General features: G+C 36.0%; 2 protein-coding genes and 2 pseudogenes across 23 annotated transcripts in view; 1 reads left to right on the forward strand and 3 right to left on the reverse strand.

The window, feature by feature from the left end:
* LOC116216014 (putative disease resistance protein RGA1) overlaps window positions 1-24,880 on the reverse strand; it is a 250,966-nt gene that overhangs the window by 10,384 nt on the left and 215,702 nt on the right. The window lies entirely within an intron of this gene.
* LOC116188850 lies at window positions 4,280-10,809 on the reverse strand (annotated as a pseudogene).
* On the reverse strand, window positions 10,877-14,772 carry LOC116216036 (annotated as a pseudogene).
* Window positions 21,566-21,994, forward strand: LOC116188851 (S-protein homolog 2-like). The gene has a single exon (XM_031518312.1). The coding sequence runs from the start codon at window positions 21,566-21,568 to the stop codon at window positions 21,992-21,994; it is 429 nt and encodes a 142-aa protein (XP_031374172.1).

The raw sequence follows: 24,880 nt of genomic DNA on the forward strand, positions 1-24,880 counted from the left end.
AAATACATTATGTGTAATATCCAGATTTTGACGTGTGTAAACACGTATGTTTCTTTCTTATTTCCAAACCTTCTGTACATTTGGTAATTCATTAATTTATTATAATTTTAGATAAGATTTAGCAAAACTACTTTACATGTGTCAAAATGCTTTGTTAAGCTTAGTATTTCCATTTGCTCAAACTCCTGCAAACTCTGACTTCCATTAGACCGCCACAATTTCCACCCCTTCAAAACTCCATTTTACTCCGCTCGATCATTTGAATCCTTCATCCAATTTTCAGAAACGGAGAGAGAGGTCGAGGGTTTGAGCAGAGCCGAGAGAGATTTTTAGAGGGAGAAAAATTATGGAAAATAGGAAATGATAAGCTCACGATATTTCTAGGGTTGGGGTTTGTGAATGTGAATAGCCTAATTCTAAATTAGTACTTTGATTATCGTTATGTCGGTATTTTTAGAATTGTATTGTCATGATCATGTTAATGTTTCGGATCATGCGTGTATTTTTTAACGATCGATTGCGATATTTGTGAATGAATTAGTGAAGTTTTGATATGTGAATTGAGATTGATTGAAGTTGGTGACTCTTGTGGCCCCCTGAGCTAGTCGAAAGCCGAATAGTCGAAAAGTGCTACCTGGAGCAGAGGTTGTTAGTGTAGAGCCACCACTGTGGTCGAGAGTTGGGAATGGGGCACATGGATGATTTTAGTTCTGGATGTCTCGACAATATATTTAGGATATTACTGATCTCGTATTATGATCCGGTTAGTTTAGGTTATGATTATTTACTAAGCGTTAAGCACACCCTCCAAATATATTCTCTCCGTATTTACAGGTCAAAAAGGTGGTGGACCTGTGGTATTATATCGGGATTTTTACTTGGTCGGTCGATTTTGTAATTTTCTGAATATTTCTCATTTGCACGGAAATTCATATGTATTAATCTATTTTTATCGTATAAATTTTTCGGATTTTACATTATGCATATTTTAATAAAATATGAATTAAGAAATTAGGTGAGCTCCAATACATATGAATTAAGAAATTAGGTGGGCTCCAATACATAGCTCCTTGGTCAGACCATCAGTCACAACTAACCTTCTTAAAGATTCCAACTAGCAGTGCAAGATCTGAAAGAATCTTGTACCACTTGATGGTCCTTAAGGACAGAAGTTTATCAAACAATCAACTCAGGCCGAACCTTGGATTCTCTCTTAGAGACTCTATCATGAAAGAAAGCGAAGCCAACTAACTCATAGCCGCCCACTCGCTCATATGATCGGCAGACAACGAGTAGTATCAAGTAATAAAAAATTCTTATGGGTCCTACTGGATGGACCCGGTTGAGCGATGAATGTACTGTTCCCAATTGAGGAGGTTAGGGGGTGAAGTCACTGAATACTTAGCATATTCAAGTTAGTGACCGAGTGCTTCCCATTAGGAGAAGCACGAGGGAGTCTGTCCTTCCTTTGCTTTCGAAACCAAGTCGTAGTGACGAAAAGAAGGCAGACGCATAGGTCAGATCAGCCCGAAGAGGGGTACTAACCAAATAGGGGGTAATTGCTCCGCACCTGACTTTGATAGCTCTCGCTTTATTTTACTTAAAAATTAAAGGAAAACTACACATTTAGTCCTATACCATTATTTACTTTTCTATTTTCATCCTTTTTCTTTTTCTTTTTCTTTTTCTATTTCCGTCCTATACCTTACGTTACTTTTCTATTTCTCTCATCCCGTTAACTTCTCCGTTAACTTTGTTGAGTTGGTTTCCCATTGGTTCTCCAACAATGACACGTCATGTATTTCTATTTGCTTCACTTTAACTAGATCAAGCAGTTGGTGATGTTTGAACTAAATTGGTTCAAATATAACCATTTTTTTCAAATAGATAGACGGGGCCTAGTCTCGGAAAAACTAGCAGCTTTATTCATGACATTTCATCTCTCTTATGAATTTATGTTAAATCTAAAATATAAGAAAAGGTTATCACCCAAAAAAATAAGACGAAAAGGTCAAAAAAGAAAAAAAAATCGATGAGCAAAGAAAGAAGAATATGAACAGCATGGCGGCACCGGTTCTTCCTCTTCCTAACTAAGTTTAAGCAAATCAATTTTCTAAATCCAATAAAAATATAATTTAAACCAACTTACAGAATTATCAAATTACCAAAATCTAATTTAATAATGCAAATCCTTTAGTTTGTTTGGAATCCTCTAAAATGTGAGAATTCAATTCTTTTCACAAGAATTGAATTGAATTCTGTTGTTTGGAATGCAAATGTTACATGATTTCTTTACAAAATGTAAGATTTATGTTAGATTTCAAATCAGGCCGAAATCAACAAGATTCAGCTAGAATTCAATTCATTTAGAACTAACAAACTTAATTTTAGGTATTACTTTATTTAAAACTCCATTCCAAGTAAGATTATTCAATTAATTTCAGTTAAATTCCTTAGTTTTCCAAACACCATAATTCATTTATAATTGAATTGAAATAAATTGAATTGAACTGAATTGAAATAATTTATTGCAAGAATTGATTCCAAATGAGGTGTAATTTTGCTTCAGCACTCTCCTTTCACCGCCTAGTGTCATCTCTTCAATGCTTTGTCGTTGGCTTTTAGCAAATTCATCTCATAGATGAATTAGTTCCAAGACAATTTGCCCGATTGTAAAATCTGAATCTTCAACCCTCTGTTCAATCTTCATCATATTCAGCTCGTGCACTCTTATATCAATTCGGGCATTTTTCTCTCTCGAGTTTAGTAAATTTTTGAATACTCTATGTTAGATTTTTGACAATAAACAATGGAGCTTTCCTTTTAGAGAATTAGAAGACTAAACACAGGAGAGAGAAGGCGAACATATTAAAGTTGGATTCTTTCGTATCTGTTGCTTGGTTCAGGAAGGAAGAGAAAAAAGTAACATCACGAGGCTATTCATGTTCTTATTTGTTCTTCAATTCTCTTTATCTTTTGTTTATTTTTAAAGTTTTTGGCCTTTAAATTTTTAATAAAATAAAAAAATTGTTGATGTGTCATTTATGTTGAATCTACAAGGATCCAACTCAACATATTTAATGGAAGGATGAAAATAGAAAATAAATGAAAGGTATAGGACTAAATTAGAAAAGAAAATAGGAAAATGACAAAAGTAGAAAAGTAAACTAAGGTAAAGGGTTGAATGTGTAGTTTTTTCAAAATTAAATGAGTTTATTGGAGAGTTACAGACATTTAATTAAAAACCAGTGTTTTGATATCCTAAGTAGGATTTTTGTATCCTAAAACTGAAATAACACAATCTAAGATTAACGCCTTAGAAAAGTAAAACAATTGAAATTATACCATTTAAAATGGAAAAATAATTTTTAAGGCAAAAAAAATCTATGTGCTGGTTTTCCAAATATAGGAAGACACACAATCTTAAATAAATGTTTGAGGAAAATAAATAACTGAAATAAAGAATCATCTAAGGCACATGGTCGAGGAAAATTAATTATTTCCTATACAATAATTATCACAATTAAAAGTTATCAACGAAATCGCTGATTTTGGTACACTGCTTCTGTACAAACTAAATAAGTAATCTACGATAATTATTTTTTTAAAAATATTTTCTTTTATATTATTTATAACGAGGGTGTCGGGAAAAAGAAATCTAGAATGAGAATTATATTTTAGTGGAGACTAATTTAGGAAATAATTTCAAAAGTAAATCTGGATAGGGCAAAATCCCTCTCAAGGCTGACTCGAAAATCTTGGATAGGCAGGACGGACATGGACTCATCATTGGCGGAGTTCAGGCACTCGTTGTCACTCAACCGGAGGTCACTACCGAACCACACGATGTCATTCAACTGGAGGTCACTACAAAACCACCCGATGGTATGTCGTGCATTAGTTGTTACTTGTTAATCGTTTCATTGTCATTTTTCGAAGGGCATAGAAGGTCGGATCTTATGCATCCACTTGAAGCTAGATCACGCCGAATTCTCGCCTAGCTCAATAGGAGTTGTTCTCAATTAGGCAGAATCTGACGAATCAGTTCTTTCTCAATAAATGAACAAAGTAAATGAAGACATGCATGTGTCAACCCGGACAGGTTAGGACCCTTTACCTCAACTTTCCGTTGAATGAAAGGCTTACCAATTCGACTCAACCGACTTCCAACATCAGATATCGAGAATGCTTTTCTAGTCAAGACAACCATGGAGATGCTGATCGGTCAACAAATTCGAACAATTCTAGAATGAAGTGATTCGAACTTGTACCATAGATATGAGATCCACAAATTTGAAATTTCCCCTTCTACCAGTTTTTCCATGGTCAATAGCTTAAGTGAAACACAAATGTAACACGCGTGCACGCACGATCAGCACATAACCTCAGCGTACAAAATGAATTACGCATAACTCTACAAATTAATCACACAAATCAAATTTACAGGCAAACAAAACCTCAGCTTACAGATTGCGAACCCAATCAACTCAAATAAACCCAACAGCCATGTGCTCTGCAAGGATTTCCTCCAATGTAACACCTGAGTGAACGAACTTTGCCAGACCGATATATGGGGAGTCATGCACCCTACCCAACTGAGAGTTAAAGGTGGAACTGAGCTCAAAACTACTTAGTCAGAAGAACCAGCCGACTTCAAGATCACCGGAGCTATACACTTGAAAGAAACCTCAACGGGGATTACCATTGAAATGTCAACATAGTTTTGTTCTAATAGCTGACCCAATCATCCATCACAGTCATAATCAACTAGCGACGCAAGCTTCCGAGCTTTGACACACTCAGGTCAGACAGTGACGATAGAGGAAACGGATATCGATGACTGAAGAACATGAGAGCGCCTGGGCAGTAAAACACGAGCACATAATAGTAGATGAGAACAGTTCTGATTTTCTGTTCTATTGTGAATTTAGAACCGGGAGAACAGGCCGAGGTCTGACGACATTGAGAACTCCTCTTGCGGTTGCCTGACAACAGAAAGGGATTAGTTGTCTCATCGAAACATTATTATGACTAAAACCGAAAACAAGCTGTGGCACTATGATGCTCTTCTCATGATAACTTTACCTCGAAGAATGAATTGAAATTGAGATGCAAAAGGAAACGCCTCAGGAATGGGGCCCTCTGACTCCCAGCTAGTCGGCTACTACGGAGAATGGTGTACAAGGAGTTGGATTTCTTGTTAAATTCCTGAAAGAGCATATAATACAATAGCAAAGGGCATTTAGAGAACTAGGAATGGGTTTTGTCGCGTCCTTTGCAAAGTGAACCCGAGTGGCTGCACTGATGCAAGAATCATGCAACAACTAGAGTAAATTGAACCCAAAATCCTTAGCCAGTGTATGAGTTTGGTGATACTTGCCCTCATACAAAGGCAGATTGAATATATATATGAAAGATAGAGCTTTCTACCTCCGTAATGTGCTCCAGTTCAGATGAATTCGTGAAGCTTTCTTGGTTCTCAATGTTCCAGCAGAACTGGACGCGTAGTTTCATTATGCTGTCCAGTATCCTCGAGACAGAACCAATATCTAAGAATGACTGAAATTAAAGCCGATAAGTACCTGCAGATAATGAGGTTCCACAGGTTGAACATCTGAGTAAAAAACTTTTAACTATTGGTTACACTAGAAAATTGCCTAACATAACCAAATCAGTCTTATCATAAAAGCTTTCTTAAAGAGAGAATCTGACTAAGCAAATCTTGCTTACTCTTGATGGAAGCCTACAAGTTCCGTGAAGTCATGAGAGTCTTGAATGCGTCCTTGCAGAACATTCCATTGGGATTCTATGACATCAACCTGCACAAAACATTTTGGCAATTAAACCATATATATACTTATCTTTTATGAATAACCATATATACTTACTGAGGAAAACGAAAAGAAAATAAATTTCCAGCCTCACAATCCGCTGTTTCAAACTTTTAACACAGCACCTCTGTGAGAATTTAATATATACTTTGCACGATTCTTGCAAGTTGATTGAGCTCAATTGCATAATATGGTGACAGAAAATGAGAAAATAATATATTAGAGACCTTTCTCTTGCATTAATAACCTGGATATAAAACTGAAGATTTCTTATCAAGAATGCCATGTGCTCCCTAACGCGCCACATAGGTTTGAAGTGTTGCCTATGCTGCCGAGGCATTGAGTTCGTATTATCACTTTTATGCTTGACAAATCCTCTGTGGTCTTAATGCATCACAGAGGCCCATGATTTATCTAATTCCATTTGTGTCCGTTTAAGCCGCAGCAGATACTGGAAAACCTTTTGATACCTACAACGTTCTCAGTGTCACAGCAAAGAAGGTAAACAATTTCTAGTATTTCTGCAGAACTACAACTAGGGTGTTAATAAGTTCCAAACGAAATGATATGGTGATGAGAATCTTACTTGGAGAGCACTTCTTGAGTAAAGAACAGTCTTAGGGGCCAATCAACAGAATAATCCAGAGATATACCATCCCATCCATCAAGGGACGCTTCCGAGGAAGTATTTGCTGACAAGGCATCAGAGTTTCCGCCAGCATTTGATTTTCCTTTTGATATGTCAAATTGGGAGGATTTTACAGGGAGTCCAAAAGAAGGCATTCTAGAAAATCAGAATAAGAGTATCGTTAATAACATGCGGTATAACTCACAAGGATAAATTGATCGAAGATTCATCAGTTTACTGAAAGAGAAGATTAAGGTCAGCTACTACAGGTAGATCTGTCACTGAAACATTTAATGAAAGAGTGATTGAAGATTGATCACTTATATGGAAGAGAACTGAGTCTTTATGGTCTTTATTGCTGCCTGCAAGGGAGATAAGCAATTCAGCATACAAAGTGCAATAGCAGCATATCTATAATTTTTGAATTCATGGTACAACAACCCACCAGCTGAAAGGGGACCATACGATCAGCTTCAGCAGTTGACTGACGAGGTGGCAAGCGCATCAGTTGCCTACTTTCCTCGAGAAAACACTGGCATAACAAAGCATGATTAAAGTATTAATTGGGTAGAGATCATCTGCTTTCAGTAGCTTCAAGAACCAGGTAAACTATGAAATTTATATATTGGGACAAAATAGTCTCCTGCACTGCAGGCAACAACTAAAAGAAAGAATTTGATGAAAAAAAAAATGATTTAACCATCCCCCACCTGGAAGAAATCTCCCTTTGCTAGAAGAAAATAATCTTTTAGAGCCTTGAGGTGCCCATTCAAGTCAGCACGAACAACCACAAGCTGCAAAAATTGTTCATATTTAGCACAGTAAACTCTTGACTAGGAGTATGGAAAAGCTTATACTTTCATCACCTGCCAAAGATGACTAGCTGCAATAGCTCGTATAGAGTCAACAACACATTCACATGATCTCTTATGAAACTCTGATGACTCCTGCAAATGCATTCGGACCAAATTGGTATAAGAGAAGGCCATGATACTAAGTTCAAGAGAAATTTATTATTGCATCTGCTACAAAGAATGATCTTTTAAGGTCTTGACATTGACAAGTATTGCATTAAAAAACCTTTTAGTCCCGAAGCATTGCTTCAATCTTATCAGCCTCGGACTGTGGAAGTAAATAATCTCCTGTCAGCTTTGAGTCTACTAAGGGTTCCTTCTGGAAAAGAAACCGGCCTGTGAACCCTTGAGCTTTCTGAGAGCTTTGGGGCATTTGCAGATGAGATATAGAATCTTGAAACCGAAAAGAAGTGTTGGGGTTACGAAGAACCCTCACAGCTTTACCAGCAAATAGAACTGATTCTGCAACACGCATATTTGTATGTACTCAGGCAGCATATCCTACAAGATAGCATGACAAGAAGTAAAGAACCTGATATGCATTAGGAAGTCCTAATATTGCATATGAACATCAATTTAACCCAAAAATAATAATAATAATAATTACAAAACCAATTTCACAATTCAAAAGAACTTGATGATTAGAAGAGGGAAGTAGATGATTCTGTAGCAGGGTATTAGGTATAGTAAAGAAGACCTCAAAGAAGGATTGGGCTAAGCCTACAAGCCTTTAGAGAACAAGGACCCACAAGAATGGAGCCGAAGCCTAAACTGCAGCTCTATTCCTTTTACCAGATAGCTATCAGATGTCGAAATTATAAATTGTTGAAACTAAAGCAATGGGCAATAGAATAACAGCCAACAATGTTGTACATATCACCCTGCCATTACTACTTAGCCATGAAAATTCATGATTTCTGAGTTGTATCAAGCCCTGGAAAAACAGGATGGCAAACCAATATAAGAAAATGCCTTATGCAGTATATAATTGTCCCACATATAAAATGGCCTAAAAAACCGCTACACAGGGCGGGGGAGGAACTTTGAATTCGAACTTGTATCGAAGCACCTCTGGTCGATTAAGAGCACCGAGTGCAGTAACTGGATTAAATTCGGGTCCGATGGGCATGCGGATGCTCTGTTCAAAGACCTCCTTTGAGGTAAAGGGGAAGGGCAATGATTTCGCCTGTAGCTTCTCAGCCTGCCAAATAAAGTCAACCCAGTTTCAAGCAAAGAGTTGGAAAAGGACATCATCAAACTTAATGTCCATGAAAAAAGAATGACTAAAGACTAATAGATGTACATATCACCCAGCCATTGCGACTTAGCCGTGAAAATTCATGATTTCTCACATATCAGAAAATGCCTTATGCAGTATATAATTGTCTCACATATCAAAGCTAATAGGAAATCATTTGCATTGCTCTGCGTCCCATTCAATGCAGAAACATACATGCACTGGTCTTATAGAACAAATGACCACTTCCTTATAAACTTAGTAGACCAAGAAAAGAATGGAAAGATTAACTTCAAAATAAAAACAAAAATAAAAGAGGAAACCTGTATAAAGCTTACCAAATATATATGAAATCCCAGGTGCCAATCTGTCAAAGATATATCATCAGTTGACAAGCGAGCCATTTTTTTGGTAACATCTGTCTGTGATGAGCCATGCTCTAAGCTTCTCTCTTCCTGCCTGAAGACCTATATAAATGTATCATAAAGTTTATAGACAAATGAAAACAAACAAGAGTTGACAAAACTTGGAGAACGTGCAACTACAGCTTAACTGTTATACGTCAATTCACAAGTAAATCCAGCAAAATTCCTAAAGAGACATAAACAGGCAGGCCTTTTGATTGATAAGCCAGGCATATTTTGACAATGAGATAATTTGAATAAATTCAATGATAAGCAGCTTTCCAGGATGTATAGGCTATCAAACAATACTGGCATGTAGGAAAAACATAAAATGTCGCTGTGGAGATAAATTCAAATATCAACATCCAAAGCCTAATCAACCAAACTTAAACTCTTGGTATCAACGCCATCTTTGTAATCAAGGTATAATATTCCCCCCTTCTAATGAAGAATTCTCCATGGTGGTCTTGTAAAATCCCATAAACCATCCATGATGCACGCTGGTTGTACATGACTTGAAGCCCGTGCCAAAGAAGCCTTCGTTATTTTTGAGAAAATGATTAATCAAGATGGTTAGATTACACACAGAAGCGACATAATAAGGAGAGAGATTAATAATCCCGGAGACTGGAAAAACACAATTGAACCTTAATTTCAGGAGAACAGAGATCAAGTCAAACAATATTTTGGCCTTTTCATGAGATCTCCTTTCAAAATAGATGCACAACAGTCTTATAAATTGGCTTTTAAACCATTTATTCAAATATTAAAAGCAAAATTTGTTTTTAGTACAATCTAGTAAAATGCTCAAAAAAAGTTCAAGGCAAAAGGGCAACAACAGATATGGAGCAATCTCCCTGTATGTAAAGTAAAGGCACACCTTTGAATGCATGTTTGCAATTCAGGCACCCCGCAATGGCATCGCTTGTGTAAAAGGTTAAGTAGCTGTCCTCCATGGATATCATCACGCTCAATCTCGAGAACAAGCTCATTGAGAGGTGGCAAGAGAATGAAAAACTGGGAAACCATCATTTCGTAAGAAAAATACCACGAAAAGGGAGGCCTACAATTCATCAAAGTATCATGGCAAAAAACATCATTGAATGCAAGCAGACCTTATTTAATCCTTGAGTAACAGTAGCCAGAATGGGCAAAGTTTCTGCCAACAACTTCTGCTCAATCTGGAGAACTGCAGACCTGTAGACAGACAGTATTTCAACAATACCATTTGCAATGGCTCTGCGGTACACGCTTGGCTTTTCTGCCTTTCCTTTCTGCAGCTCAGAAATTCTCTCCAAGGGAGATACACCTGGAGACCGGATCCAGCTCAAGTTCCGGGATTTTGTTGCAAAACGATATTTATGAACAGAACCAAATTGAGCCCGAAAATACAATCAACGGGGAGAGGCCAAGAGTCAGCGATGAAAAGCAGCAAAACAGGGTACTATAAGCTCGTGAGCTATCAAATGCTCAGTGAACCTCAGGAGGGCACTATCACGCAACTGCTCAAATTCTCCCTCTAAAGGGCCGAGTTTTGAAGATCAGAACAACACGGAACATCAGTATTCGGGCAAATGCTGAGCAGAACAGCCATTGGCACGCACCGATGGCTTGCTCTATCACGAATGGGATCCTTGAAACTAACGATAATAATCCCTAGAAATGAGAAGAACCTGTCGCTGGTCTCGATGAAGGAGATGTCGGGGGCGAGCCTGAAGGAGCGTTCGTCGGAGACGGGGGCGTCGAGGGAGAGGGGGACGCCGAGGGAGTGGAGGTGCTCCCTCTCGTCGACGATGAGATCGCCGGTGTAGCCCAGCAGCGCCAGGAGATTGAGACAGAGATTTTTGAAATTCTTTTAATTTTAAATTTTTGAGTGCGTTTCTTTTCATTTGAGACAGAGATTGTGAGAGAAGATGGCCCAGAAAAAACGCAACGCAGGGCGAGGGAGGAACTTCGAATTCGAACTTTTGATCAACTTCTCGTCTTACTTGCCTTCTTTTTCCCGGCTCCGTCACCACCTCTCTTCCTCTTACTCCCTCCCTTCTGCAAGTGGTGGATAATTGTCACCTTTTTTCGTGGGGATTCACCTCCTTGAACTGGATTGGCTTAATGATTATCCCCGACTTCTTCACAACCTGCACGAGAGAACAGCAAGAACTTGACTGTGAGAACGCGGTAAAATTTAGGAATTACAAGATCTTATAGCATAACCCTACAGAAATAGTATTGTCCAATGCAACACTATAGTCGTGCTCCGGATGAAAGAAAGGAAACACCGTGAGATAATATCGTATAAAAAAGTGACTTTTTATGTAGCAATTTGAATCTCATTCTGTTTCCACAGTAAATGAATGAGGTTAGTGGAATAGTAACTGTGGCGCACCTCTGGTCGATTAAGAGCACCGAGTGCAGTAACTGGATTAAATTCAGGTCCGATGGGCATGCGGATGCTCTGTTCAAAGACCTCCTTTGAGGTAAAGGGGAAGGGCAATGATTTCGTCTGTAGCTTCTCAGCCTGCCAATTAAAGTCAACCGAGTTTCAACCAAAGAGTTGGAAAAAGACATCATCAAACTTAATATCCATGAAAAAAGGACGACTAAAGACTAATAGATGCATAAAAGCATGTTTGCAACAAGAACTTGTGTTCATGGGTGGGACTTGAAAGCTAACAAACCGTTTACGGGAATCTATCTTTCACTTAGACATTGGAAGGATTTTAGGATTTAAAACGAGTAAAACCAAGAATTCCCATTTTCAGTTATTTGAGATGATATCATCACACTGCCTTCATGCGGGTCGAATCACTCTTCCAGATGCACTAAAAATAAGTTCATCTTATACCTCGTTTGAGAAGAAGAAAAATCAGGAAAATAACCTTTTTATCCACTTTTTCAGATATGATAACATGCTTCAGATGTGCATCCTTCCTCTTCTTAAGGGCTTCTTCCCTCTTCCTCTTGGCGTCATCGTGTTCTTTCAACATCCAAGAAAGCAGCCCTCTCTTTTTCTGGACATTGGTCCACTGACCCCAACCCGGAAGCAGAACGGGCTTCTCAGGTTCGGGGTTCTCTTTGTTAAGAATCTCCATTTTGTCCTTCTCCAAATCCTCCTCTACATCATCCCCAGCAAAAGCTTGGCGTACGAGTTCTGCTTGAGATGGAAGCTCATAAGATCGTGCAGGCCCTGCAGACAATACGCCATCCACCATTTGCCCTTCGCTCTCTGTATCACTTTCCTCACCCAACTCATTCAATTCCACGGACTGAGATGAAGGAAGAAAGGGGAAAAAAATGAAGCAAACGGAGAAATATTAGGCATGTCAGCCATCAACGTAACATTAACAGCCTAATAATCAACCAAAGAAAAGAGTCATACTTTCAACTGCTTATCGACCCCAGCAGGTTCACCAACTTCTTGCTTCTTTTTGCTGCTATGGCCTACTTCCGTGCCCTCTTTCTTCCCATCTTTCATCTGCTCTTATTATAGTAACAGTTAGTATGGATAATAGATTATTTGGAGAACTAGCTAAGTTAAATACAGAAGATTGAATAACCTTTCTCCACGAGTCTGATGCAAATATAGATACTTCATAAGTTGTCTTGGCACTAGGGTCCTTGACAATATTATCAAAGCTCTAGAAAACAAAATAAAATAAAATGTCAAATTTCACCTGAAATCATCTAAATTTAAATTGAATTTGTGGTAAGACTACCAAATTACCTTAAAAATCGAATTTTGATGGACCTGAGAATCTTCATCAAATGAAAAAGAACCATTTCCAATGTCTTCTGCAAATCTTCTTTCTGCCCCCCCGATCACCGTCTTCGTTGGCCTCAACATCATCTTCACTATCACTATCGTCAAGGGTCCGCTCTGGTTTGCTCTTCTTATTCTGGATCTGCGGCTTTACTGCACCAAAGACCATTCTACCACTTGAAGTACTAGGTCTCGACTTTTCAGCCTCATGTGAATCCTCCTTCTGCTTTGATGACATTTCATACTCTTCAAGAGCAAGCTTAGCCTGTTCAATAGCAGCCTCCTTTCTTTTCTTTAAACCACGTACCTAGGGAAAGTGAAACAAGATTTAGTCAATACATGAGGCAAAGGATTCTAGGAACTGCCCGAGTTCTCAATCAGGATATTGGTGTAGAAAGCATTAGCTGTCACAAGTTAATGCTGACCGAGATTGGAGAGGAGGTTTCTGCTTTTCATAATTCAACGTCTATCCAACAAAGATCAATGGTGAATAAAAGCAGATATAGACTGAGAGTTCTCATTCATTATGGGTGCATACTGCACATGGCCACCAGATATGAATCAACATTATGAGTGTGACATAATTAAGGTCAGTTCGGTACACTGGAACGGAATGGAATGAATTCAATAAAGAGAGGTAAATTATATTGAGATGGTCTTTTTCGTGTTAAACTTGAACATATAGAGGAGTGTAATAAAAACATAAAACTTGTTTACCAAGATGTCTAAAAGAGCTCAAAAGAAAATATAAGATACTTGTATGAAAATTAGTTGGAGCGACGGAATGGGCATGTTAGGTTCTATGAAGAAAGACCATACCATCAAGCTGAAGCAAAAAGAATATCATAGTTGAATGCTCTTTCCAACTCAATATAAAGAGCAAATGGAGTGAAAAGATGAAATATATATTCCATTCAATTCCTTTATATCCCAGTGTACCAAATGTAACTTAAGACTTTTGTCCACTTTCTGATTCTGCATTACTACAATTAAAATTGTAATTATGCTATGATAACTCAATTGCCAGCCATCTACTTCTCAAAATAGCTCCTTTTGTTCTGGTACCTTGAGGGAAGGGGTTTGAAATAGCTTTATTTCTTTGTTTCCTCATTGCCGACATACCTCATCTCATGAGCCAACACCAGCGAACGAAGATGATGCAAATAACACTAAAACTGCAATTATGTAAATTTGAGGAGAAAAGGGCGATGCATGGTTACCATGAAAGGCAGAGAAAGCACTCCAGAGGTGGGAGCATCATTCTCTTCTTCTAAGGCTTTGAGTGTCTTATCCCTAGCATTGGCTAACAGCTTGGCTGCAGAATCTTGGTCAGAGGCTGCAGAATCTTCCTCATCCTCATCACTGCTATCACCACTGCTGCTATTTTCTTTCATCGAGTTCATTTTTCTTGTCAACAGGACATGTTGTTGAAGCTGTTCAGCTATGGCAGCACGTGTTCCGTCATCTTGGGCATTCAAACCACGTTTTAAGATGCGCTTTGCCCACTTTGAGCTATTCTTGTGCTTCAAGGTCAGACGCTCCTGTAAGATCATTGAGACAAGAATTAACATCAAAGAGCTACTTTTCAGCTTTAAACAATTCTCACCAGCTAGGAAATAGGGTGGCCTTACCTCCGCTCGCTTAAACTCTTGCTTTATTGCTTGCTCTTTAGCAGCTTCAGGATCCATCTCCCTTTGCACTGAGAAAGCTTTCAACCTGTCTTTCTTCAACAACCAATGATATGTTTTGGACTTGATCTTCTTTATGTGCTTTTGTTTCATTTCATGACGAAAAAGATGGCTTCGCATCTTAGCGATGCAATCCCTGCGTTCCTTTTCCTCTTCAACAGATGCCTGGGAAAAAGAAAAAAACAGAATATAATCATCCCAAATGCACCAGAACTCAAGCATAAAACACAACAATGTCATGGTAGCACGCATTACAAATAAAAAACAATTAGTTCAAAGTTGCACATATTTTGACTTCTGTTTCTAGCTATCCAAGAGTGTAGAATGGGCCACTAGCACTCCTTTCAGAAATATTTAGCAAAAGTATAAATAAGTATGCAACTTCGGAACTAAGTAAGCTGCCCAGAACTCTTAACAGTGCTTCCAACAACAATAAGTCACACTCTTAAAGAAAAAGATTGCAAGCCAATTAATGTGAAAATTTTCTAAATCCATCGTGCCTTGTTTAACTCTAGAATCTTTTGGATACTACGGTGATCTCCAATTGAAGGCCATATGATCAAATTATTTTCGATTAACAAAATTTTCTCAGTTTTTTGAGTTTTTAATTTTTAAATTATTTTCATAAATACCATAAAATCTTTTGGACACTAAGGTGATCTCCAATTGAAGGTAATATGATCAAATTATTTTTTATTATAAAATCATCTATTGAAAGCAATATCTAAGTAATATACCTATATGAAAATATATCTATATATTATACCTATACGTAATATATGAATTATAATACAATGTATGTGTATATATATATATATATATCCATAGATATACATTTCTTTTGGCAAGATCGTTAAGTATATCTTATTTATCTATGTCTTCATGGCGTCCTTAAATCTTATAATACAGATATCATATAATACGTTGTATATCTATATATATATAGATTACATCATATATAATTTATAGATATCTAAATCATATTTGATTTAAAAAAATCCGATTTTATTTTCTCTAGATTTTGTATAATACATTATACATATATGAAGCATAACCTACATAAACAGTGCTCTATTCAGCTCTAAAAAGATTACGTCCACACAAAAGTTCTCAAAAGTTCGTCTATCACTACAAATAGGCGAATTGTTCAATTATTGCTGTTTTAAGTTTTAACTTTTTGTTGTTCCACTTCTAATTCTGGATCTCAAAAGTATACAAATCGTGAGAAACAAGTGTCAACTTTTTTCTCAATTATATGTTCTACCTATATTGCTTATGAATTTCACATGCTTCGAGAGGAAAATTTAGCTTCGAGACGCAATATTTACTTGACAAGATTGATGAGGTAAAGTTATTCATCAATTTAAACTACTTCCCAAGTACTTATTTCTTTTGAATTAATTAAACTCTTTGAATACATTACAGCAATTAGATGATGGTCAGGGAAGTAGGGAAGATATAACCAGCATAATTAATAAAGACATTAAGAAGAGGAAGCTCCGTGGACTGGATACTGCATATGTAGTAGGATTACAAGGGATATTATTTTTTAGCTACAATATGATTAGAAAATTTGTAATTTTATTTTTGCTTAGAAAAAAATTATTGTCTTCAAGTTCTTTAGCATATTTTCTTTAAGCAGAATAGATTTTAGCTGTAAAATTTGTACTCAACTCATGAATACAATGCAAAAGTTACTAAACACCTTTTTCTTCTTTGAATTAAATTTAATGTTACTTTATTTAGAATAAATTGAGTTCGATAGTGACAGTAAATTATGATACTAATATATAGTTCCATAAATGTACAGTATCATACTGTAAATTGCTAGAAAGGGGGAAAAATATTCTCTTCAAAAGATAATTCTAGCTATACCTTAAAAAAATAATTGGATACTATGGTGGTATCTCCTTGAAACCTAGATGATGCAAATAAATTGTGAAAAAAAGTTTCTTCTTTGTATAAGAGGGTGACCCACACATAGATTAGATTTAGATATAATATCTTAAGATAAAGATTTAGATTATCTTAAGATATTGAAATCACCAACAAATTCTTATTGATAATAAGAAAACAAAATGATAAAAAATTGAAGATATTTGAAGAAAATATTTCCTAAAGATAATGATAAAAAGATAAATGACTTGAAAGAATTGAGTAATCCTTAGCTATCCAATTGGTGGGTATATTCACTATATAATTGGTGGGGCATATTCACTAAATAATTGGTGGGTATATTCACTATATAATTGGTGGGGCATACGCTGCAATAAGCAAAGCTCCAACCAGTCATGGACAAGAAAATACTTGATAGAAGGCAAAAGAGCCATATTGCTCGATTGACTCCATAGAAAGCGGACTAATTTACTCACTAATTTGCTGACATACAAATTTGAATTGGTGATTTTTTTCAATATATTTATGGCTTGTATTATCTACGAAATATTTTTTAATAATCTTGATGTTTAATTTTTTATTTAAGATAAAAGTTATTGTTTCATCCCTATAAAATAAATAATAATATTAAGTATACATACATTAAGATAATATATATTAATATACATAGAAGCTTAAAACACACATATAGTGTTTAATATTACAAAACTGTAAAAAAAAAAAATCACGCTCTATCCCATACGTGCAACTTACAGGCTCCACGACTAGTTTCCAATATTACCAATAAAACTAGTAATGTTAGTGACATATGCGAAGCTTTACTTTTAATTATTCATCGATTCTTTCATTCATGCACTCTCATGTCATTTTATTGAACTGTTGTATTTACAAAACACACTATATCTTAAGACAACTTGGTCTTTTACTTTAAATTTAAAAATTAATTTGTATAAATTCAATTTATAAAAGATTAATTAAAATTCAGAAAATGTAAACGCTCGTGCAAAGTGTGAATTGCATGGCTAATCTGCTAATATTTTTATCTTTATTCAATTAACTGAATGTCCTCATTTAAGTATTCACAAGCCCCATCGAGTACCCCTGCTCTCCTTTTTTCTTCTTTTCCTCGGATAAACGGAATATTCTCATGTCAAAATTCTATTATAATATTTATATATATATATATAAACAAAGCCAAGTCGAATTCTCACGCCGCCATATTATAAAAAATAAAAAACGGAACTCTCTCGCTTTGCCACGTCATTACTTATGTATTAAGGAAATCTTTTATCATTAATTATGTAGTATAATATATATATATATATATATATATATATATTATTTGCAGATAGCCCAACAGAATATATACTATATACATTAGCTGCATTTTAGGAAATTTTTTATATTTTAGCAATTGAATTACTGTTCATATATATTGTAGCGAAATATATAGTTGAGAACCAATATTAAAAGGGGTCTATAATATTTATAGAGTTACCCTAATTATTAGATTATAAGAAAAAATCGGAATTTTCACAATATAATATATTTACTAATTTGAACATGAGAATGAAATAGTTCATATATGGTGTTTCCTATTATATTTTTTTAGCTCATAGTATAAAATCCTATTAATTATGATAGACATAACTAAGAGTTTCGTATTCCTTTTCCTCTCATCCGAGCTCTTTCTGGAGGTTTTTCTCTCCCTTCAAACTTTATTATTGTCTTCTAATTCTACGCAAGCTTATGCTTATACACAATTTCTCCTTTTAGTTTGACGAGTAATCGCATGTTTATATAAAAAATAGTTGAATAGATTTAATTTTGATCTAAATTCATGTAGTTAGATTTATACTAATTGAGGAACATCTAGTGTTGGATTTTATGAGCCAATATTAGAGATAAGCTAACAATAATTATCTAGGTTATATGGCTCTTCTACTAGTATAAATTCTTTTTTTCATTATAACTCTTCTTTTGATAGTACTTTTGTTGGATGATTAATATATATTATGTTTTTTAAATTTCAAACATAAAGATGATCTGCTCGACATTAATTGTTATTATTCTTATCTTTTTATTTAAGAATTATTTTCTCTTGCTAAATTAGAAAGACAAATTTTTTTGGTGAACGAAAGACAATTTTTAAAATATATACTAAAGCGTTAATAAAATAGTCAATTTTTCTTTCCAATCCCGCGCATATGTGACCACTCATGCAACGCACGGGCTAGACGAGACCATTGGGGTGACTAAGGAGTACGGCTTCAACTTCCGCAGCAATATAATCGGGACCAGGTTGTTCTTCTGCGGGGTGAACACCCCGTTCGGTCAGCGCGTTTATGATATCTACAAGGCATCGAGAGACGGAAAGAGGTGCATTAACTACAACTGGCATGTGGCCCAAGATGGGGCTTATGGATACAAGGAAGGTGCTGATTTTCCAGATATCTATTTCCAGTGGACCAAACCCAGTCAAAAAAAAAAAAAGAAGAAGAAGAAATAATGACAGTAATATGCGAATATTAATATTCGTCTAATATTGATTTAATGTCCAAATGAATAATGAATAATAATGAGCTTTGAGTTTGAGGTGTTCTATGTTTCTTGTACGAGAAGAAAGAAATAATCTGCTCATTTGTAATTGTTCCCATTTCATGGACATACGTATATATAGCTAGCGAGCTCTTCTTCAGGAATGAACGCGCAAGAGTTATGTTCCGGACCGATTTTCTTTACATGCCTGCACCTCAAAGAAGAATTGATGCCCTCTTATTTGCAGTTTTGGTCTTTAATTATGCTGTGCGAGGCAACAAACCATAAGCGATGAGTGCATAAGATAAGGTATATGGTAGGATTTCTTTTTCATTACACACGAAATAGACTCTTCCTGCGGGAAGATGTTCGATAGTCATGCCATTTAGACGAAACACTGGTTCACATCACAAACAAGCTGGACTTGTCCTTACGATCCATTGCAATTTGGAGACGATGATCTTGGAAACTGGGCGATGGCCAATTCTACATATCAGTTAATTTGTATACGGCTGGTTAATTTTTGGAGGGACCGCGATGTCCGTACGTATCCAAGGGAATGTCCAAGAGAGGGCAGTGGATTTATCAACATCTTCAAAACGAGAAGGGATATATATGAGGAGGTGCTCGAATCTGCGCCTTTGGGTCATCCGAAAAAGTTGTGCTTATGGGAATGGACATGTGATCGATGATCCTAATTTGGAGATCTTATACCATATGGACATAACTGTCACGACCGTAATTAGTCTTGCCGATAGATGTGTATATATATATATATATATATATATAGTTCGATGTAATTACAAATGAAAAACTGTAATGTATTTTAAAAATTTTACATACAGAGAGTTTACTCTCACTAGTTCGAGACATGAATTTTATTAGTACAAATATATTTCCGTTGGATATGTTTCAAGTAATCTTTATTAGTTTATTATGCCATGGTTGGCTAGTTCCGACCGTTAGACTAGTGCTTATATTACAAGCTTAGCCAACTGCATATTGATGAGATCGGTCATATTCTGATTAATATCTTTCAAATTTCATGCGTAAATACATTTAGGTAATTTTTTTCAGCGCGTGTCCTAGTATCCATAAGCCAGGTAAACCCTGATTTATAATCCAATTTGAGTGAGTCAGTACACTAAGGGATAAAACTCTGCTAACAATGAGGCAGCTTTCTTATTGGACTAAGTGAAGTTAATAGACAAGAAAAATGTTATAGGGTCAGTGAGATCACTGCCAGTAAGAGAGAAAATCTTGAATACCTTAATTAGTTTATAAATTGTAAGATATTAGATCACCGAGTCGGGGATTGGTGATGCCGATTAGACCACTAGTACACTCAATTGATAACTAATGCGATAGTAAAATTCCACTGGACAGTCTGGACCTATAAGCAATTGGGCCCATCTCCAACCTAAAAGCTCGAGCTAATAAGTGGTCGTACCCAATCTCTTATAAACCCATTAGCTTCTTCTTAGTTTTTCTGTTTGAAAAAAAAACACCCGTCCTCATGTAGCAACGCGTGGCTTTGACATTCACCTACACGTGCCACGTGGACTAGAACAACCTGCCCTTAAGAACTAACTACGAGTCGGGACTGAACTTCCATGCTCAGGAGGAGGGGAGACAACAATTGACAATGGGGCCACTATTGGGCCGGATTAAGATGAGCGGGTTTCTCTCCTCACTCAGATTTCAAAGAGACCACGAGCTCCACACTCGGGCCAAACATGGGCGCACTTCAGCTACCCATCGACAATGAGACATTTCAAATGGCGTGATGTGAACCCACACATATACGTGCGGAAGCATTAACCGCTTTGATACCATGTAAAATTACATGGGACCTATAAACAATTGGGTCTATCTCCAACCCAAAAACTCAAACTAATAAGTGGTGGTACTCAGTCTCTTATAAACCCATTAGATTTTTCTTAGTTTTTTCGTGTGGGATTTTTTACTCTCAACACATGCTCATCAATAAAATAGTTCACTGAGCTCGAGCCGCTCAAAGTTTGCTTAATATAATCTTAACACAAATTTCATTAGGTGATTCCAGAAGTGATGGTTAGCTAGTGCAAATTAATGATCCTTGGACCTCATAATACCATACATTTCTGATGCCTATTCTGGATAGAATAACTTTCGTGGTACTTACTGGGTGGGTTAATAACTTAATATGAACGAGTAATCGTTTTATTTTATTTTTTTTATTTTTTTTTTCGTAGAAACAAGTGATCAATTACTCATAGTAAGAAGAAAGAATGTTCATTGTCACTGGTCGAGCGTTGACTCCGGATATCTTTAGTCAAAATAATAATATGAAAATAAGTTAACCCCGTTATAGCCGGAATCCTGATTGATCAGCAGCCCGATATTGAGCTCTCTATCTTATCGGTAATTCGAAGTATTCGATTGCCATAGGAACTATGCAATGAGCTGAAAGTCCCCCCCCCCCCCCCCCCCCCCCCAATTGCGATAGTTACTATTTAATTGTAAATTTGGATGATGATGACTTGTGCAGCTATATTAATTAACTGATAATGATTAATTTTATCCAAAGAAAGGAAAATGATTGCTTACTTTAAATTATAAACAGTAATTAAATACACGCCAAGCCTTATTAAATATTAGAAGGAGTAACTGTCCAGCCTAATGTGATGTACGGAGGGTTTTATATATTTCCCCCTCGATCAATGATCTTTTGCACCCATCAGATTAGAAGGATGAATAGAAGCACATTCTTCGTCGTGGCTTTGATTCAACTTTTGTCCGCAGCCATAATCTCCAATGCTTGGAGTCTACCGAAAACTCGCGTAAGGATCTATAACAAGTTGCCGGGGAACGCGGAATTGACTATCCACTGCAAATCGGGGGACGAAGATCTCGGGTCACATGTCATCGGGGCGAACAGTTATTATGAGTTCGGGTTCATAGATACCTTCAGTAACAAACTGTACTTCTGCGGACTGCATTGGCGTGGCGGTTCCATGGTTAATGACTTCTACAGATCGGACAGAGATAGCAATAGGTGTCACAAGGAGTGCAAGTGGGGGGCCACAGAACGAGGTGTTTTAGGAATTAACGACTTTGAGATTTCTGAGCCACCTATAATCGATGTTGTGTACCACTGGGGGAAACCGAAGAGACTATAAATATAGAGAGCAATTAAAAGTTGCAGACAAATATGTCTTATATGCAATAATAGGTACTCCATCATTGGGTGTAAGGAAGAAAACCGAGAAGTCGGAAAAAAAAAATTGACTGACCCGACCCGAGAATATCGATTATCAAATAATAATAGCCCATTTGGTTCTTTGGATCGAGAGAGAGAAAATTGCAATGAGTTGAAATCCCACATTAATCTTTACATCTCTTTGAATAGTTTTATTATCCCAAAAAAAACAAGGATGGTTACTTCTAATAATATATAATACCCGATGCAATTTATAATTCAAGGATGAAATTTTCCTCATGTCAAATGATCTTTCTATTGCACCCATCAAATTAGAAACGACGAAGATGAACCGTACTCTTCCTTCTGATTCAGTTTTTGCCGGCAGCCATACTCTCTGATGCTTGGCATTCCATAACACCGAAGCGGACGTTTGGATCTCCGACGAGTTGCCGCAAAAGGCAGAATCCACGATCCATTGTAAATCAAAGAAGTCGAACTTGGGGAACGTATCATTTGGGCAAATCTCTTCTACGTATCATCGAATCCACTTAAGAACAGCGTGGTCCCCACCTAATTGACCTCGAACCCGAGCTCGTAGAACTGGTTTGCCCAAATGACGCGCACCCCCAAGATCATCGTTCGTTGACTTGCAGTGGATCGTGAAGTCTGCATTTCCCCGGCAACTTTTTGTAGAAGCTAGTGAAGAGGTAGATATGTCAAAACTAGTCGTAGAACTCGTGCATTACATAGGATCATACTTGATCAATTTTTATTTTCTTTTCAATTTTATTATATATTATATGCATGTTTTGAAATTTTATAAATCGTAATTTACCATCATCAAAACTTTATATTAGATATGCATGCGTGATTCAATAAAGAACATTTTCTATTATAATAGATACGATAACAAATCATATCTATAAAAAAATATGATATGATTTATTTTTTAAAGCAAATATAATAATAGATCTTCTGAAACACAAAAATGATATATTTTTATAAATAAAATCCTATTCAATTTTGATATAGATAATAGTGTATATGTCTCACTGGTTAATGGAACCATAGAAAACATATAATACATCATATCCATAACATGTTAGACATAATATCTATACATCTATATCTATAATATTTTGTATAGATCGTATAAATCTATATCCATATGTTTTAAAAATTTAAAAATAAAAAATTCGTCTACTAAAAAAATGCTTAAAAATTGAGAAAATAATAATCGATTCCACTAATTATACAGTTTTTAAAAAATATTGAAAATTAAAATTTTAAAAATTATTTTAAAAAAGTTAAAATGAAGAAAATAATCACTTGTCCCATTATTCTACATCTATATATATTTAAAAATTTTAAAAATTTGTTTCTAAAAGAAAAAAACTAAAATGTTAGAGAAAATTCCATGCTGTATTCCAGGCATTCTAAAGATACCTTGCCGGGACCAAAAAATCATTACAATAAATAATATCAAGAACTTAGAGACTGCAAAAGATCGATCAATGAACTAACTCCTAAGATCACCTAAAATCCAACCAAAAGCTAATAAGAACTCCTAAAACTATTAACAATGCAAATGAATGAAAAATAAACTAAAAACATACTAAAATTAACCAAAACTCGAGAATTTAACTCTAATTATACCAGTTAAAAGTGCCGAATAACTCTATCTTCGTAGAGTTATCACTTACTCTTGATGGAAGCCTACGAGTTCTGTGAATTCATGAGACTCTTGAATGCGTCCTTGCAGACCATTCCATTGGGATTCTATCACATCAACCTGCAGAAAACCTTTTGGCAATTAAACTATAAATACTTATTTAAGGAAAACCAAAAGAAAAGAAATTTCCAGCCTCACAATAAGCTGTTTTCAAACTTTTAACACAGCACCCTGGGTGAAAACATAATATATTAGAGAATCTCCAGGTAAAGGTGCCCGTTTCTTGCAAGTTAATGGAGCTCAATTGCACAACATGATGACAGAAAATGAGAAAATAATATATTAGAGAACTTTCTCTGGCATTAATAACCTGGATATAGCAGATACTGGAAAACCTTTTGATACCTACAATGTTATCAGTGTCACAGCAAAGAAGGCAAATAATATCGAGTATTTCTGCAGAACTACAACTAGGATGTTAATAAGTTCCAAATGGAATGATATGGTGACGAGAATCTTGCTTGTAGAGCACTCCTTGAGTAAAGAACAGTTCTAGGGGCAAATCGACAGAATAATCCAGAAATATGCCATCCCATCCATCAAGGGATGCATCCGGGGAAGTATTTGCTGACATGGCACCAGGGTTTCCACCAGCATTTGGTTTTCCTTTTGATATGTCTAATTGGGAGGATTTTACAGGAAGTCCAAAAGAAGGCATTCTAGAAAATCAAAATAAGAGTATCGTTTATAAAATTGTCACGATCCGAAATTTTAGCAGAGTTTTCCCTATATTTTTATTAATATCCATTATCACATACACTATTAATATAAAACCTGCTTTTCACACTTCTAAACATATAACCAATTCAGCAAACTCTAATATGTATATACCTATCAAGAGTGTAGTTTTTCTCAACCACAGCACTAAACCAACTAATCAAAAGTTTCAGGTCGTAACATAGCTATAGCGTCCTACAAGAACTTACTACTTATATTATGAGGGGGTCTATCTGCCAAAAATTCTTCACGCTGATCCCGTTGTCCAAAAAGTGCTCTTGTGCGGTTAGTCTAGCTCCTAGCTCATCTGAAAAAATATAAATACAGGGGCTGTGAGCTGCATCTCAGCGAGTACTATATTCCAACGTAAAATGAACTAATATATTACCATCACGATTCACAGACAATCAATCA

Source organism: Punica granatum, chromosome 8 (assembly GCF_007655135.1).
Source record: "Punica granatum isolate Tunisia-2019 chromosome 8, ASM765513v2, whole genome shotgun sequence".
Lineage (NCBI taxonomy): Eukaryota > Viridiplantae > Streptophyta > Magnoliopsida > Myrtales > Lythraceae > Punica > Punica granatum.

Coding starts and splice junctions, on each gene's coding strand:
- LOC116188851 (XM_031518312.1), top strand. CDS start 21,566: ATGAATAGAAGCACATTCTTCGTCGTGGCTTTGATTCAACTTTTGTCC.